Raw genomic sequence first — 17,260 nt, 5'->3', positions numbered from 1 at the left:
CGAGGAGGGATGAGTGTCTGCATTTGAAGATGCACGGAGCGGACTAATTGAGATGAATACATGAATATATCAGCTTCATCTAGCAGCGGCGGGTTCAGGCGTAACCAATGGTTACCATTCACTTGTACAGCCACGTGAGCGGCCCTCCCTCTAAAAGAAAGTCCTCGTGTGTCGTTCCCCCCCCTCCAACCCACCCTCCACCTCCCAAACCCCCCCCCCTCTCCCTAAACAAACTCCTCTGTAATAAACGAAAGGCAATAACCAGCGACAATAACGCTGTGCCTGCTAACCCTCGCTGAATGAAATATCCAAAGGAGAAGTAGCAGAGGCAGCCGGGATAGATTTGCAAAGCAAGCAGAAAGTCATATATTACACTGGCACTCTAATAAACACTGGGCTATATTCACTCACACTGAAGGGTGGGTTGGGGGGGGTTAAATCTCCTTATCCCAGGCCGTGCTGCTTCACTGGTGCTAACCTGACCTGTAAGCAGGGTTTACTTTGAAAATGAAATCCGTTGAGGCTTACCGATTAGCTGCTTTAAAACTTGGTAATCGGTAACATCAATGATAGTTCAAGTCAAGTCAATCCACCGCCGATTCTCCAATTCCTTAAAGCATTTCGCTATTATGATTATTTACTAATTGAAAAAACACGACACTTGCTGGAACAAAATGATTGCCAACGTGGCATTTAAACAATTTAACGGTATGAATAAGGTGACACATTTTACCCTCTAGAATCAAGGGGTATATAAATGATAAAACGGGTCCTTTACAACCACTTTTTGAGCTTTTATGTTATTTTATCCCAGGCAGGGTCTGAAATTAGCCCCCGCCACCCACCAAATGCGGGTAAATTGTTGGCAGTGGCGGATAAAATCGTCAGGACATCCGCCACTCTGGCAGACAGGGAAAACGCTGGGGATGGGAATAGAGAACCGGTTCCTAGTTGTCCGATACCTTGGCATGTCATGCCTCCGTGACTACCGATTCCTCTTCGATGCTTTCCAACAGTTACGCATGCACAATGACGCATATGCACGCTCGATCATGTTTCAGTTTGTTTGGGACTGGAGCCATGGCGGAGAGAAAAAAAAAAACGCTCATAAGTATGGTGCTACTAAACCTGGGGGGACGCACCCTATTTTTTCCCCTGATAATGCTATACTGTGAACAACATATCTGTGTTGAAATCAACAGGAGGAGAGTTAGTGACGTTACCGGTTAGCAGCACAGTCCTGCTTGGCTAAATAACGGTGCTACTTACTTTAACGGAGGTTCCATCATGTATATTATATTAGGTTTACATTATGAGGCATTCAAGCTCTGCTCAGTAAAAATGATTATTGGGCGAAGGTAAATTACAACGTTATCATGATGTGTTCAGATGTAATCTCGTAAAATGTAATTTTTGGAGAGAAATTTCCAGTAATAATAATAATAATAATAATAATAATAAATCTAGTTGTTTGAAGGAGATTTTTTCACAGCAATATAAAATAGATATTAGAGAGGGAATTATGACCTGTTTAACTTCCAAACATTAGCTCTAATCAGATTATAATACATCATTATAACTACTGACGCCAAGATTTTTTTTAATCCAAGCAAATATTTACATAATCATAATCATTTGAATTGTGTTTTTTTTATGCAAATAACCACTATAGATAACAATAGCAAAACAAAGTACAGTACTGTGTAGGCTACAGTACCCTCCCTTCCCCAGAAGATATGGTGTAATTCGAACACTGGGTTTAAACATGCATACAATGTTTTTTATGTAAAATATGCATATACATAAACATTGAATGACATCAGATCTAAAATGTTATTACTTAGATTTCAAAAGTGGCAGATAATATTTCTGAGTGGCAGACAAAAATACTTGCCTGCCACAGTGGCAGGTAGTGAAAAAAGTTCATTTCAGACCCTGATCCCAGGATATATATTTAAAATAGGACTGATAGAAATGTTTGCCAACAACATTAATCGTTATTTCAGGTCATGGAAGCAATTTTTCTGTTAAATATGCAGTAAAACAATACATCCTTTTGTTCCGAGTTCACAATCGATGCAAAAGAAAAAATCCTGCCTTGTGCCTCTTGTCTCCTGTAATTAAAATATTTCAGTGGGATTTTACAGAGGGAGGTTACCAGATGTTAACAGTTATCGCTTCCCGACAAAAAAAATAATTTAATTGCGCGTTAGGAATGTGCGAGCTATTTGCATCTCTATAATCTGACAATCAAAATGCCTTTGTCTTTTTCAAACGCGCCGCTCATAAATGCAACTGCCTTTTTTTTCTGAGTGGCTGTGATTTGATTATGGTAATTTTATGTTAACTCTAAAAGATGACATTTAACACTTTTTTTTCTAATCAGATTACTGTTATTGCGCTGCAACAAATCGAGCTATAAGCCTGTCAGCGTTTGTATTTATTTGACTATGTGCATGTCTCTGAGCTCACATGCATTATGACTGCCAGTACCTGCGTGGGAGTGCGCATGTGCACATATGTTGGGAGTGTTAAATGTAGGGCAGGGGAGGATCTTGTGCTCTGGGGATTGCAACCTTGACCTTTAACTCTCCCAAGGGCAAATACATGAAGCCGACTTGTACTGTGAAGTGAAAGAACCCAAAGTGCCCAATGGAGGAGGATTCCTTAGGGGAGGCTATTTGGATGCATAATGTGTAGGTTGTTGAGCGAGAAATATAACAGCAATACAGAAGAGAGCCCACGCAAAAAAGCCTGAATGTTAGTGATATGCAACATGCCTCCTAACCTTAATCCTGTCAGGTGTGAGCACCGCGGACAGATCATCCCACAGCGTCAAATGCACTTTGACAGCTATATTCTTAAGTATTGTTTTTCCAAGCCCGGGTCAGCACCCACGTTTTTAAAAAGTCAGAAAAATAAATAGCCATTACCAATTTATCCTCAAATAATAAAGTGCTTATCAGTCGCTCCATGTTTCTGGAGGAAGTTGGATTTACTTGCAAAGTCAAAGAAAAGCAGGATGAAAACAACTTTTGCTGCGAGCGGGCATTATGCATTTCGCCGAGGCAATCTTCTAAAGGTGAGATAGCACTGCGGCAGTATTCTGGTGGGGAAGTCGGTGTGTGTCAGAAGTCCGCAATGGTACACTGAGATGGAGAGTGACAGCTGTCAGGAGGGATCAGGCTTACCCTGCCCGCTGCACTGGAAATCAAGGGGAGAAGAGGAGCGCATGACGACAGGCTGCCTCTGTTTACTGCCTCGTGGCCTCACCCTTATATAGAACAGAACAGCGACTCACCGACCCTGCTAACCACTGAAAACATATCACAGAGCAGTCATGGTACATTAGAAAATAGAGGCACTTTTTTTGGGGCTTCAATAGGGGACGTATAAAGACTGTCTGTATATATATATATGTGTGAGGGTACGTATGCTTGTCTTCTCTCTCTTTCCTGCTCTGTTGCTCATTTTCTCCATTATGTTTCCTTAAAAGCCTCCTGTCTAAAATCACTTCTATCCTGACTCTAACCCCTAAACACAGCACGGCCATTTTACTCACAAACAGCTCATTCCATATCCTGTGTTTAGACAACGCGGTGAAATACAACCAGTTTGTGCGCTCATACACCAGGGGGGCGGGAAGGTGTGTGTGTGTGTGTGTGTGTGTGTGTGTGTGTGTGTGTGTACTTAAGAGGGTGGGGGGTGTGCTGATGGACAGCACAGACTGTTGCTGGTCTGGGGTTTAGATCAGTGCAGGGTTATCATCGCTGACCGCCTGCTGTGTTTCCGCGACCCCTTGTCCGTGAGGTTTGACCTTTAACCCCCCGACGACTCCTGTCAGAGCTGGGCTGGGATAGACGGGACCGAGCGGATGGGATCCCCCGCGGTGACACACAAAAAAAATACACACACACACCAGTTGTTGCTTACTTTACCTCATGGAAGGAGCATAAGGAGAAGGACTAGGAGTGGGGGGGGTGGGGATGATCAAGGAAAAGACAAACGGAGCCGTGGAGTCAGAGCGGAGGAGACCGGGGGTGGACGTGAAAAAGCCTGTTGGAAGATTCAGTGGAATGTCCACTCCCTATGCATCTTCTTCTCGTCTCAAACGGGTCTCTGCCACGTTTGACCGTTAATCAGGCCAGATAAGCCGGGTCTTTACGGGCCGAGCAGATTTACGCCGCTCTGTTGGCCGGCTGGAGCGCGTTCCCAGCAGAGACGGTGGGATAACACATCTTCTAGGTAGGGGGATAAGCTGGCCTAAAGGGGCCTCAACACACACACACACACACCAACACGGGACTCTACTGTACAGGAAAAGCAGGAAAACTGTGTTCACTGCAGGTGCTCGCCGTTTCTCTGAAGAAAACACACACACATACGGCGACCACGCATGGCCGGTTGTCTAAATGATAGATGAAGTGTGTCGTGGTGTATGCACAGGCTGCAGTGGAATAAATAAAGCAAGCTCTTTCTGTCGCAAAGGACAACAACATTAACATAATACCAAGACAAATACTACAGTCGATTACTGCTGACGCGAGAACATTACAGTATATGAGCCTAATGATGATCCACCACCATCAGGCTGGATCCGGCACGGCCAGCTTCCCTCGTGAAGGATTTAAAACTGGCTCCAGTTATGAGTTCACAGTCTGAAACACGGTATATTCTTAACACTTGCATAATACGCACATCAGCAAGACTGGTGATACACAAGAGAGTGTTGTACAAAAGCAAATTCAACCTCAAGTAAAGTTAATGTTTTGTCTTTGATGTCGGCTCGTACTGTAGTCAAGATGGGAGCCCACGCACATGTCACTAATAGAGTTAGTTAAAATATTTATGATGTAATCAGGAGACAATATGTGGAGCAGCGGCCCCGCTAACAGCCAGCTAGGAAAACTTTGAGCAGACGCCAGAAATGCCCAAGGTGTATTCTAAAAAGACATGTGGGTGTAATAAAGCTCAAAGAAATATTTCTTAAAAGTCCACATGATATGTTGCCACAGGAGCGGCCCCCAAAAAATTGTCGCTTGATAACATCACAAGCTTCATGCTTCCCCGCGTTCTGGCTTTGAGGGAGAGTTCGCAAATACCAATTGGACTGCTGCGGGTCAAAGGAAAAACATATGCGAGGTTTATTTTAGCATGGATTTTTTTCCTTCAGAGGGATGATGATATAAAGAAGCCATTCTTTTGAAAATAAAACATAAAGTAGCTTGTTTTTACTTTCTTAACATGGGAGGAATTAAACTTTATATCTCCTGAAGTATTCACAAACTTTGAAAGATATAAAGTTAAATCATCCAACAAAGCATTATATCCATATTCAGGGGGGAAAGCAATGTGAGGAGATGAATATTTTAGTTTTATGGATATTTAAAAAAATACTGAAAGGTTAATTATGTCTTGTTATGTTATGTTGTAATAACCTGCCCAGGACAGACAAAACAGACTCTTCAGCTAACTCTGGCACATTTACATTGAGGTAATAATAATGTTGATTAATGTGCTCTGTCCCTGGTAAATAAATAAATAAACTCTAAAACTCATAGTATATGTAACAGTACTATATATTATGCTTCATAAGAGTAGATGAGCAGTGGATCAGTTTATTTCTCATGGCCTGCAGAGCGTCTGTTGACTTCTAACTGTGCAGTTCTTTGAGGCAGCTTGTTGCATGTTAGTTTAGACATTGAATCTCTAACATCACCATCATCTCTGATCATTTCAGTGATTCAGACAGGAATCAATTACAGATGTGGCAGAACCCCCCCCCAAACTGACAATATCCTCAGACCAGATGTTATCATTTTAGAAAAAACTGTTCAAGTCACTCCAGGAAATGTAGGAAATGACTAACTGGAGCAGTAATTAGAAAAGGCCTAAGCAACCTCTAGAATAACACTGTCTTCTGCATTATGAACTGAGCTACCGTATGTTAGCTTCTGCAGCTACTGAGCTAACAAGAGAGAGAGAGGGAGAGCTGTTCCGAAAGTAATTTTTCCAAGCCCCTACGTGTCTGATACGCCTAACTACGTCAGCACGTACAGCACACAACACATACTAGAACTGCAAAAGATCTCGTGGATACATAATAATGTTGCGTTGTTTTACCTGGAGTTGTTGATCACAACGAAAATTAACTAATCTGTAACAACATATAAACAATAAAATGACTTTTATCTGTTTTTTTTTAAAAGTGTTACTTTTCGTACCTACTCAAACGGGGGTAATAATGCATTCTTTTGGGACTATTTCCAGTTGCGGATTCATAAACGTTTGTTGCTTTAGTGAGTTTACAGCGCCAGGACAGTGTACTGTATACGTGGGATTGACTCAGAATAAGCTACAGAGCCCAGGGTCCATGGTAATAAAGGAACATGTCACCCTGTCCTACAGTGTGGCTTATTGATGTGTTTTTAATAGTTTTTGGACAACAATGGAGCTCTGTGGCACAGAGGTAGCAGCTATCTATATTAGGCTTTTTGCTTCTCGGGCAATGTGTGTTAGTAAGATAAATACATTGTTGTTTTTGGCCTTTTCATGGGATTTGCTGACAATTAGAAAATATAGAAAATATCATCAGCCTTATCCTTTACAGCAAAAAAATATCAGAGGATTTCACTAGGTAGCAAAACGGTGGTATGTAATTAATGGCAGCTGTTGTGAACATCAACTGGGGTTGTGATGACCACATTTTTATATATTATGTTTGCATCATTTCACAATAGGGTGATTATAGAATTTATTTAACAAAACAGGATTCTTAAAAAGGTGTTTCCTTTGTTAGTACTCTCTTGAGTCGTTGAACTTGCTCTTGTCGAATTTACATTGTCGCTTTGGCTGTTTTATTTGCTCTGTATTGTGACATACAGCAACAGAATAACAATGGAGTTTGTTGAAGGAAGCAGAGGAGTCTACGGACCCCTCAGGGTATGTGAGAGTTTTTGTGTTTACTTAGGATGTCGAAACAAGTCATAGTATAGTATGTAAAAAAGTCAGTATTGTATGTTAAAAAGTCATAGTATAGTATGTTAAAAAGTCAAAGTATAGTATGTTAAAAGTCATAGTATAGTATGTTAAAAAGTCAGTATTGTATGTTAAAAAGTCATAGTATAGTATGTTAAAAAGTCTAAATATAGTATATTAAAAAGTCATAGTATAGTATGTTAAAAAGTCAAAGTATAGTATGTTAAAAGTCATAGTATAGTATGTTTAAAAAAGTAATTAAAGTTAGAGTATATTATCTTAAAAAGTCATAATATAGTATGTCAATAAAAGTCACCAAAGTCATAGTATAGTATGTTAAAAGTCATAGTATAGTATGTTAAAAAGTCATAGTATAATATGTTGAAAAAAGTTTAAAAGAAAAATCATAGTGTAGAATATTAGACTTTAAAACATTTTCAGATGTGTTTTAAAAAAGTGACTAAAACTAAAAGTAACATATCTTATTCTCTTTAAAGGAGCTGTTTGATACTCCCACATATGAGCGGGCCCTGCAGGAATTTGACCAATTACACATCTCAGTTAAGACCTTCTATCCTTCCAAGCCCACATTAATATAACATGCAAAATAAATTATGATAAACTCTGTCTTGTCATGCTTAAAGATGAATTATCTCCCTGCTTTTTTAGATTGCACTGGTGAGGGAACTCCTGAGGCTTCAGCAGAAAAACCAGATCTCATCTCAGGTGACTGCTGAAGATATGCTCAACCTCATTTTCGAGGAGAGCAAAAGTACACTGAAAGAACGGTGAGTTACTCTGATGGTGTAGAGAGTAACAGTAAAACTAAAGCTTCTGCTTTGTTTCTGTTTGAAGCCTTTGGGAGTTTGAGTTGGAGGAGTTTGATGAGGATGTCAAATCTCTGCTGACGCTGGTAAGACAAGAATCCCAAGAGGACTTATATGAGTTTACAGTAAGTTGTTACATTACGCTGATTTTATCCTTTAAATATGTCAAAACTGCACTTCATATGTAATTCCTTGTTTCAGCTGTGGGCAGTAAATGTCAGCCACAAAATGTGGGACATTGAGTTTGAGGCCCGCTCGCTCCTCGACTCCCCAGGGGCCTTACCTCCAAGTTTTCAGTGAGGTAATTTTTCAAATGGTATTTGACACATATTTACTAACAGTTATACTACAGTGGTTTTAATATATCTGTGATATTCTGAAGGGTTTTAAACATTAATTTTAATGACTGTAACCTGCAGACATCCCAAAGTCCTCAGCACGGCAAAAGCATACGTTTAGATCCTCAGCCAGAAAATGAAGAAGCTGAAGAAGCAGAAGGAGGCTCCCAGCTCCAGACTCGGTCCTCATTAGGTGGTGTTGGAGGTTGTTCCCAGAGTCCTGTGGGGCTTCTGGGTTCCTCCTTCTCGCTCCCTCTTAAATATGCCCTCCCAGAAACTCAGCCAAATGTCTGATTCATCCAGACAGTGGTAACAAAGGCCGCTTTGGACCGAGTCTCAGAGGCTTTCACCGCCGCTGTGGAATGCAAAGCCACCATCTCCCGCTCCACCAGGGATGACGTGGTCCAGTCTGTCCTGACAAAGATCAGGACCGGTCGGTCTAGAACCGCCCAGAGAACCGGACTCTCCTGCGGTTTCACCCTCTACGACACCCCCTGCTGAACCTCCATCTATCAATGATGTTGAGGCCACCTCAACCCCACCTGATTGACCAACAACCAACCAGAGAACCAGACTCTGCAGCTTCTCTGAAACTCCCTGCAGAACCTCCATCCAATACTGATGTCTAGGCCAGGGAGGATGGAAACCTGAAGCCCACCAGAGAACCGGACTCTGCTGTGACTCAGGCTCCAATGATTCCTCCTACTGAACCTGTTACAGCAGTGCAGGACGTCTTGACCGCCAGTCTGCCTGAAACGGAGCAGCCGACCACGAGTCCAGAGACAAACTCTGCTGAAGTGTCACCTCCGCCCGCTCCCTGGACATCTACACCTACTGAACCTCCTCTCATGGCTGATGTCCAGGACAGGGAGGACACAAACAAAAAGACAATCCTGGAGGAGGACCCAGAGCACACCATAAAATCAGCCTCTCCTGTGGTTACATCGGCTCCTCGGACCCCTCCACTAGAATCAGTGGTAATTGTTGAGGTATCAGAAGAAGTCGAGGGAGCGCAGGGCTTCTTCAGCTGGCTCTTTCAATCACTGTGTTGCTGCTTTAAGTGATTGTCTTTTTAAAATTTACTAGTAATAAATATTGCACCGCATTCAAAAATTAAATAGTTGTGGTGATGTGTCAAATTGTTTAAATGCTCTACCGTTTAAAGTATGTACATGGTTTTATGGTTTTGTTACTATTGTTTCTCTTCTTATATCCACAAATACTGGTAAAGGATATAATTTAACTGCAAAACTATGATTCAATCGTTACCCATAATATTACCCTCAATAAGTTAGCAATAATGAATTAACCAGAAACAGGCTGTGTCTAAATAGTATGAAAAGGGAAGTGTTCACAATGTTAACATGTGTTTTTAGTAAAGAGGGCGTATTCAGAGACTTTACTTCAGTAAATATAGTAATAGCACAAAGCGGGGAGCTTCACAGCGACCCACGGCTCCTATAATGCTTAGAGTGGGTAAAATGCAGAGGTCAAATTTCATGTATGTAATGTGTAGGACGATTAAAAAAAAAAAAAATAATCATTACAAGTAAAGCTACATTCAAAATGCTGCCTAAGTAACAGTACAGAAGTATTATCAGCATAAAGTACTTATAGTGTCATAAGTAAAAGTAGGCCTACTCATTAAGCACAATGGCGTCTTTCAAAATTGTGTTTTAGGTAAAGTCTCATTTTACAGGTCCGTAATTTCCTTGTCATTTACTAGGCATTTTCCAGGTAATAACTATATAATTTGGTGCTATTTATAGGGAAAATTGGAATTCCCCTAAAAGAAAATCTACTTTTAAATCCAAATAACTATTGCTCATTATTATTTTATCACTGGAAACTTTAGTCTCCATATATGTTGAACTGTTTGCTTTCACATTTTTGCATGTCCAGCTGACCTGCTGTGCCCTGACTACCAGACACTCTGGGTTATATTAGCAATTAATTGGAATTAATTAAATGGAGGTGTATCAACTGGATAATGTATCTGTGTTCCAAATAAAGAGTAGCTAATTATGTAGTTCTATTCAGGAAACTTCTAAGTAACTACTTAGTATTACCTACTAAGTAATTATTAGGAAATTATTCTGAAATGAAGATCCTGTAAAACAAAGTGTCAGATAATCTTATAATAATGTAGAATTTTCCGTTTGTAGAAGTGCAAATGGAAAGACAAAGTCCCTCAAAATTGTATTTAAGTAAAGTAGCACTTGAGTAAATGTCAGTCAAGGTTGTAGGTTTGTATCCTGAACTCTGCCTCCCTAGACGCCAACTACCACTGTGCCGTAAGAGAGGCAGTTGTTGCTATGGAGCTGCTGCAGCGACCATTAAAATACAGTCTTACCAGGAAACTCCCAGGTGTGACTGTGTGTAACTGAGTGTGAAGCAGATTATTACTCTCCGCGTCGCTGCTTAAATGAAGGTTAAAAAGCTAAACATCAACAATAAATCATCTTTTGAGACAAACTCACAGGTGATGTAGTAGTTGACGTTCTTCTTGAACTCCAGGCCCATGTAGTTGGGGCTGAACTCCTGGAATTTGATGGTGAACTTGATGTCCTTCTCGGGCTTGTTACAGTTGACGAGGACATTGGGATCGAGGACTGTGCTGCAGCTCTCCGCCTGCTCCCTCTTCACCAGGTACAGCTTGTAGAACTCATAGTCTCTGGTTTGGTCCCCTTTGGGACAGATGATGTCCAGCTTGTCCCCGATGTCCGGGTAGATCACAAGGCCCTTTCCGGCCACAAACCTGAGGGACGAGACAAAAAAGAGGAAGACGAATTGTTACTAACACATAATAAAGGAAGTCTGGAAAAAGCCGCCACATAATTCAACAACAGTTTATACAATCTTAATACTTTGAGCTATAGGAGTTATGGGTTTAGATTTGTCTGGCATGGGCTTTTAGGCAGAGCGGAGTTAATTCACCCCCACAAAAACACTACATGTAGCAGCTTGACATTGTTCAGCGTTAGCCGACAGAGCGTTTCACACAAATCCTCTGAAAGTTTCTGCTTGGATCCAAATCAAAGCATACCAAAAAGTTTTGCAAGGAGGGAAACAAGATGGCCAGACACAAAATGGCCGCCGCAGACGTGGCTACAGATAGGATTACATCCAAAGAATGCCACGGATTCTTTTCTCATATTTTTGGACTTCCATTTAAGACCCCGTGCTTCGACACAATATCTACGCTGCTGCTACTTCAGAGGTCCGAGTTCCTGGAGAAAAACAACAAGCGGGGTCAGCCGGAAGGTCGAGGCTTCCTAGTTCATCTTCCCTCCGCCATGATCATCTTCTGGAGGATTTAGATAATCCATCGGGGCCTTACTGTACCTCTCCGCCTCGCTCTCTGCTGCCAACTCAATCAGATCAGCTCTTGTTCTCTTTTATTCACTAAAGGTGGGGAACAGGAGGAGGCCCAGTCTGTGTGTGTAAGTGTGTGTGAAGAGAGGGGGCGACGGGGTACTTGCAGTGTGTTTGGGCAGTGGTGTGTGTGTTTATGCACGTCCACATGGGTGTGTGTGTGTGTGTGTGTGTGTGCGAGTCGGTCAGCAAAACGGGCTGAGGTTGCGGTCTGATGGGGTGGGAGGGGGGGCAGACGGGCTGAATCATTGTTCTGGACTTGTTTGAGGCTTAAAATGTCAACATGGTTCAGCTCTGCTGTCCCAGTTAGCCAAGCATTAACCCAGACAGCCGGACTGACCACGGGTGTGTTTATGTATGTGTGTGTGTGTGAGTGTGTGTGTGTGTGTGTATTGTGGTCGCAGACAGCGAGCACAGCAGCGGGGCTATCTGCTAGATCTGCCCATGCCAGCGGATTTAAGCAGGATTTAGCAGCGCGCAATGCATTTGTTGTTCTTCCTGATCCCTCACGTTTTAACAAGACATCAGGGGCCGGGCCTCTCTCTCTGTGTCTCTCTCTCTCTCTCCCTCTCTCCCTTCTTCTTCTCTCTCAGAGTGTAATCTCACCTTATCTGCAGCCCCTCATTTCATCATCACACACATCATTTCACCACTAAATAACTGACTCTTCAGACAGGGCCCAGGGACGGAAGGGAGGACTGCGATGCCTCCTGATAGAGGAGTGTGTAAGTGTAGGGAGGCTTAAGATCACCATCCTCTCCTCCTCCGATGATAAACAGTGGCAAACAGCCAGCTATTGTAAGAAATGATCATTTAAAAATAGGGCTGTCAATCGATTAAAATATGTAATTGTGATTAATCGCAAATTAATCACCCATTTCTTATCTGTTCAAAATGTTCCTTAAAGGGAGATTTGTCAAATATTTAATACTCTTATCAATACGGGAGTGGACAAATATGTTTGCTTTATTCAAATGTGAGTATATACTTATTATTGGAAATCAGTTACCAACACAAAACAATGACAAATATTGTCCAGAAACCCTCACAGGTACTGCATTTAGTATAAAATATATGCTCAAATCATAACATGGCAAACTGAAGCCCAACAGGCAACAACAGCTGTCAGTGTGTCAGTGTGCTGACTTGACTATGACTTGCCCCAAACTGCATGTGATTATCATAAAGTGGGCATGTCTGTAAAGGGGAGACTCGTGGGTACCCATAGAACCCATTTTCATTCACATATCTTGAGGTCAGAGGTCAAGGGAACACTTTGAAAATGGACATGCCAGTTTTTCCAAGTTTGGAGCATTATTTAGCCTCCTTCATGACAAGCTAATGGATTCCTTTATGTCTAGTTTCATATGATGCCAGTACCTCTACTCTAGCTTTAGAACTTAGCCCACTACAACCTCCGAAATCGCAAGTTGCGTTAATGCGTTTAAGAAATTAGTGGCGTTAAAACAAATTTCCCTAAATGTATAGAAAGTTTTGAGCGTTATTAGCCTCTTTCTCGACAAGCTAGTATGACATGGTTGGTACCAATGGATTCCTTAGGTTTTTCTAGTTTCATATAATACCAGTATCTTCACTCTAGCTTTAAAACTGATCCCGCTACAACCTAAAATTCGCAAATTGCGTTAAAGAAATTAGTGGCGTTAAAACTAATTTGCATTAACGCGTTAACTTTGACAGCCCTATTTAGAAAGTCCAATTTTCTGAAGAAATACCCCCCATGAAAATGAACATGATTGGATTAAGGCCTTTTCAACATGCATGGCCATTCTTCCAGGACAAGGGCTTTACCTAATAAATGACTTCATTCACAAAAGAGATAAACGCAACATGAAATTTACAAACTCCTGTCCATCAACCCCCACTACTTTTTTTGACTGCGTATGATGTCATGAAAGCATGCGCGGGTATAGGACCGGGGCTTAGGAGCGGGTGAGACGTTATTTCCACGCCATTGTCTGAAGCTCACGGGGGCGAGGGGAGGGGCTGCACTAATTCAAGGGCCGATAAGAGAGAGAGAACGCGGGCGATGCTTTGTCCTACCTCTCCTAACAATTTGCTGGTTTTCAGCAGCAACACTCTGCATGTGCTCACGTGTGTGTGTGTGTGTGTGTGTGTGTGTGTGGGTGTGTGTGTGTGTGTATCAGCGTACATATGTTTTCATGCATGTGTGTGTGCGCGCCATGCCTGGGTACACGTACGTGTGTCCACGAAGACACGGACACAATCAGCCTCTAATTGGATCTACAAGATGCATCAGTGAGGCATAAACAAGTTTCCATGGCAACATTAGGCTTTGTTGCTGCTGACCACCCCCCTCCTCCTTTCCCCCCCAATCTCAGCCCCCTCTATTTCTGCTCCCCAATCTCATTCCCTCTCGCTTTATCCTTCCCTCTCATTCACCTCCTCAACATTTCCCTCATTCTGTTTCCTCTCATCCCCCCTCTCTCCATCCTCCCCCTCTCTCTCCACACTCACAAAAAAACACCTACAGAAAAACAAGCGAGAAAACCAGAGGGAAAAAAGATCGACCAGGCAAACATCACAATTAAACCTTTATTTGTTTCACTCAACAAGTAGGTGTTTTCGATTTTCTTTGTCGGGAAATTATTGGCAACTTTTTTTCCACAAATGTTCTGATTCAAAAGCATTAAAATGACTTAAAAGCGCCGCTCTCAAATAAAACAATGAGCCTCACACCCCATTTATCGGTTTTACAAGCCATTCATTCCGTTATCAAAGCGGGCCGCAACAATTTAGATGAATAATTAAGATTTCCAAAATCTTAATATCTTAATATCCCTGAAGGATTTAATCACAAGCCGGCCCCTGTCATTGATTCAATTTTCCGAGCAAGCCTCCTGGTTGGCGGTTAGATAGCTATCCTAAGTGAATTCTCCGCTTCTGTTTCCCAGCCTTTGTTAACTGTCTGCTATAATGAGGCTCTGGCTGCTGTGGAGGTCTGGAAGCGCCATCGCAGATGGGAAAGAAGCAACATAAAAGAAATAGGGCAGCAATTAGTGTTTAGCCCAGTTTAAAAGCCCTCCACTTGGCAAGCTGCGGCCCAGCTCCAGTCCAGGATGTGAAACTAAACTGGTGGGCTGGGACTTTGTCTCCCGTTTGTCTTCTCTGTTGGCTTAATCAGCGCCACTCCGGTGCTACACACAGCCACACGCAACTGAGAGGAGGAGACGAGTGACTGAAGATTATTGTACTTTTGAGGAGGTCGAAAGGGAAAAAGGGGGGGGAGAAAAGAGAGGTTGAATTGCATCTTTCATTCATGTTGTCTGGAGACTTTATAAGACCTGTTGATGAAAGAGGTTCGAGTGCACAGAGGAAGAGCGGCTCGGATACAAACGATGTTCCTGGGAAATGACCCCGAACGCGAGGGAACCTTTATTCCCCTCATGTCAAACGAGGTGGATCTGCCTCGAACCAAACACAATAAAGAGAATCATTTTCAAAACAACCAAATGAGATTGGTTTTGTTTCATCTGGACGGCTCCACGGCGAGCTCAATCCTGTAAAGAGCTTATACAAACAGGCAGGCCTACGCTACAGCACAGCGGAGAGAGAACAGAAAACAACTAAAGCGGAGGAAAAGAGAGGCGAGGGGAGAAACCCCCCTCCTCTCTCTTTTTACATTCCACTGGTGAATATGAGCACATGATCTCACATATGCTACACCCTCCCCACCACCACCGCAACCACCGCCACCTCCCCGTACACATACACACACACGGATGTGAGAGCGCACAAAAGCACTGTGGGGTGCATCCTGGACCTTCCCAGCCCAACTTCCCAGCCACCCCTATTCAAGCGCCCTGCCCTTGCCGACTTTCATATAAAACGCCGCCTACACTAAGGCCCACTCAAAGCCCCTTACAGAGCCTCAAACCAGCCCTCCCCCCCTCCATGTTCTCCACCCCCGTCCAGTCAACTCAGGCCTCGGCCCCGAGCATAGCGCTGGCAGGCAGCCTCGGCCGCTGAATGAAAGGACCCGAGACACAGGAACTGTGAGAGAAAGAAGAGGCAGAAACGGCTCATATCAACAGAATGGATTCAAATTGATTTGTTCCTCCTGAGCAGAACATGCCATACATATTAATTAAAATCAGTTATTCTCTGCTACGTATACAGGGCGATCCATCTATGCCAACAGACCGGATGCAGGTGCTACATCTCGTTCTTTCTGTCTCGTTTTCTGCAGCCCATATTTCATTCTTTCCCTCTGGCCTTTAAAGCACACGAATGCATCATGTAAAAACAAACACTCCACACACAATCATCGGCACAACAGGTACTCTATTCCCCTCGCTATCAGCGTGGTAATTATCACGCCAGGAAAAGTGTTCCCTCACCAATTATCATTTCTCTTTTACATTATCTACAAAATCAGTGTGGCTGCTTCCCCCCTCTATTATTACAGATGACACTTTACACACAGCAGCCATATTTACAGCCGTTTCAATCAATATTCCATAGGATTACAGTTCCGCTGCGTTTTACGGCTTCCCATGAAACATCACAGTGATTCACCCACATGACAGGGTTACACTTAAGTCCGTAAAAGAACACAAAGCCGAGTTATGCAAAGAGCACTGTAGTTGAGCTCTTGTGTAACGCGTATAGCGGCGGGGATTTAAAGCCGATTCACTTGCCTGAGGCGGTCTACGTTTTGTGTAATCACAGGGTAAAAACACATCCCGCTCCCATTCAAGTCAATCAATATTAAGTAATTGTCTGCTAGCGGGGACTGTTTCTGCCTTAAACCGCTTTCAGATCCATCAAGATAGAGCTTCACGCTCGCTCGGCTCCACAATGGAAACATTCAAACAGCGGCTTCTGGAAATGGCTTCGCTCTTGATGTGTGGTTAAGATCCACTGTTGACACAGCGTGATCATTTCTTGGGAGAGAGACACGTACCATCAAACTGTCTGTGTGTTTGTGCGGCTCATGAGAATTCCACCGCACATCTACGATGCTGTCGAGTCACGTGAACTTGAACTTGTCGGCTGCGTGATCTGAAACCGGTTTTGAGCCGTCTCCCTCTAAGCGTTCGAGGTGAAGCCACGGGAAGGTGAGCCGGTCGTAGGTCTGCGCATGTAGCCGGCGGCTTGTATACATAGCTGGCTTCTGTCAGGGCTGTCGCAGGGGGCAGATGTTCTTAGGGAGGCCTGTCTATAAACACACACACATAAACACTCGCCCCGCAGTGTACACACACCGATTTCCTCACATGTCAAACACGGTAAACAAGTCGCCTCAATGCTGGCGCGGGCCACACACACACACATAGCGAGAGAGACACACGAACAAACACAAGGATCCTGAAATTAAGCAAAACAAGAACCCATCTGGCTCCAGAATTGTTTAGCAAAGCAGGAAGGATTTGACCCTTATTATAGAAAAGCAGGACAAACTCGCCAACGGGTAGTGGTATTGGATAAACTATAAACTCAGTCCAAGTTGCATTTACACTCCAGTGGGCCAGACTTGGCAAACTGTGACTTGCTGAAAAGCAGAAAAGCTGGGTGTTTTCCCTCTACGCTGTCCCCCATTAGAGGGACATAAATGAAGATGTCAGAGGCGAAAAAAGAGAGACAGAATATCCTGAATTCCACCCTGCAGAGAACTGCTTTTGTACGTGTGAACACAGACACCCTCTCTCTCTCACAGACAAACACACACTAGCTTCGGTTAGCTCAGTCAACAGGCTGGCA

The 17,260-nt window shown here is 43.0% G+C and overlaps 1 protein-coding gene across 2 annotated transcripts in view; it reads right to left on the bottom strand.

Annotated features, from left to right (window-relative positions):
* Window positions 1–17,260, bottom strand: part of efnb1 (ephrin-B1) — a 75,854-nt gene that overhangs the window by 30,053 nt on the left and 28,541 nt on the right. For both annotated transcript variants that reach the window (XM_037779944.1, XM_037779945.1), the window contains one exon: window positions 10,624–10,901. In XM_037779944.1, coding sequence (XP_037635872.1) covers window positions 10,624–10,901 — 278 coding nt within the window. The remainder of the gene's footprint in view (window positions 1–10,623; window positions 10,902–17,260) is intronic.

This window comes from Sebastes umbrosus, chromosome 9, assembly GCF_015220745.1.
Source record: "Sebastes umbrosus isolate fSebUmb1 chromosome 9, fSebUmb1.pri, whole genome shotgun sequence".
In the NCBI taxonomy this organism is placed as follows: Eukaryota; Metazoa; Chordata; class Actinopteri; order Perciformes; family Sebastidae; genus Sebastes; species Sebastes umbrosus.
Note: the sequence above shows the minus strand (reverse complement) of the source record. Positions and strands in the feature narration are given on the sequence as shown.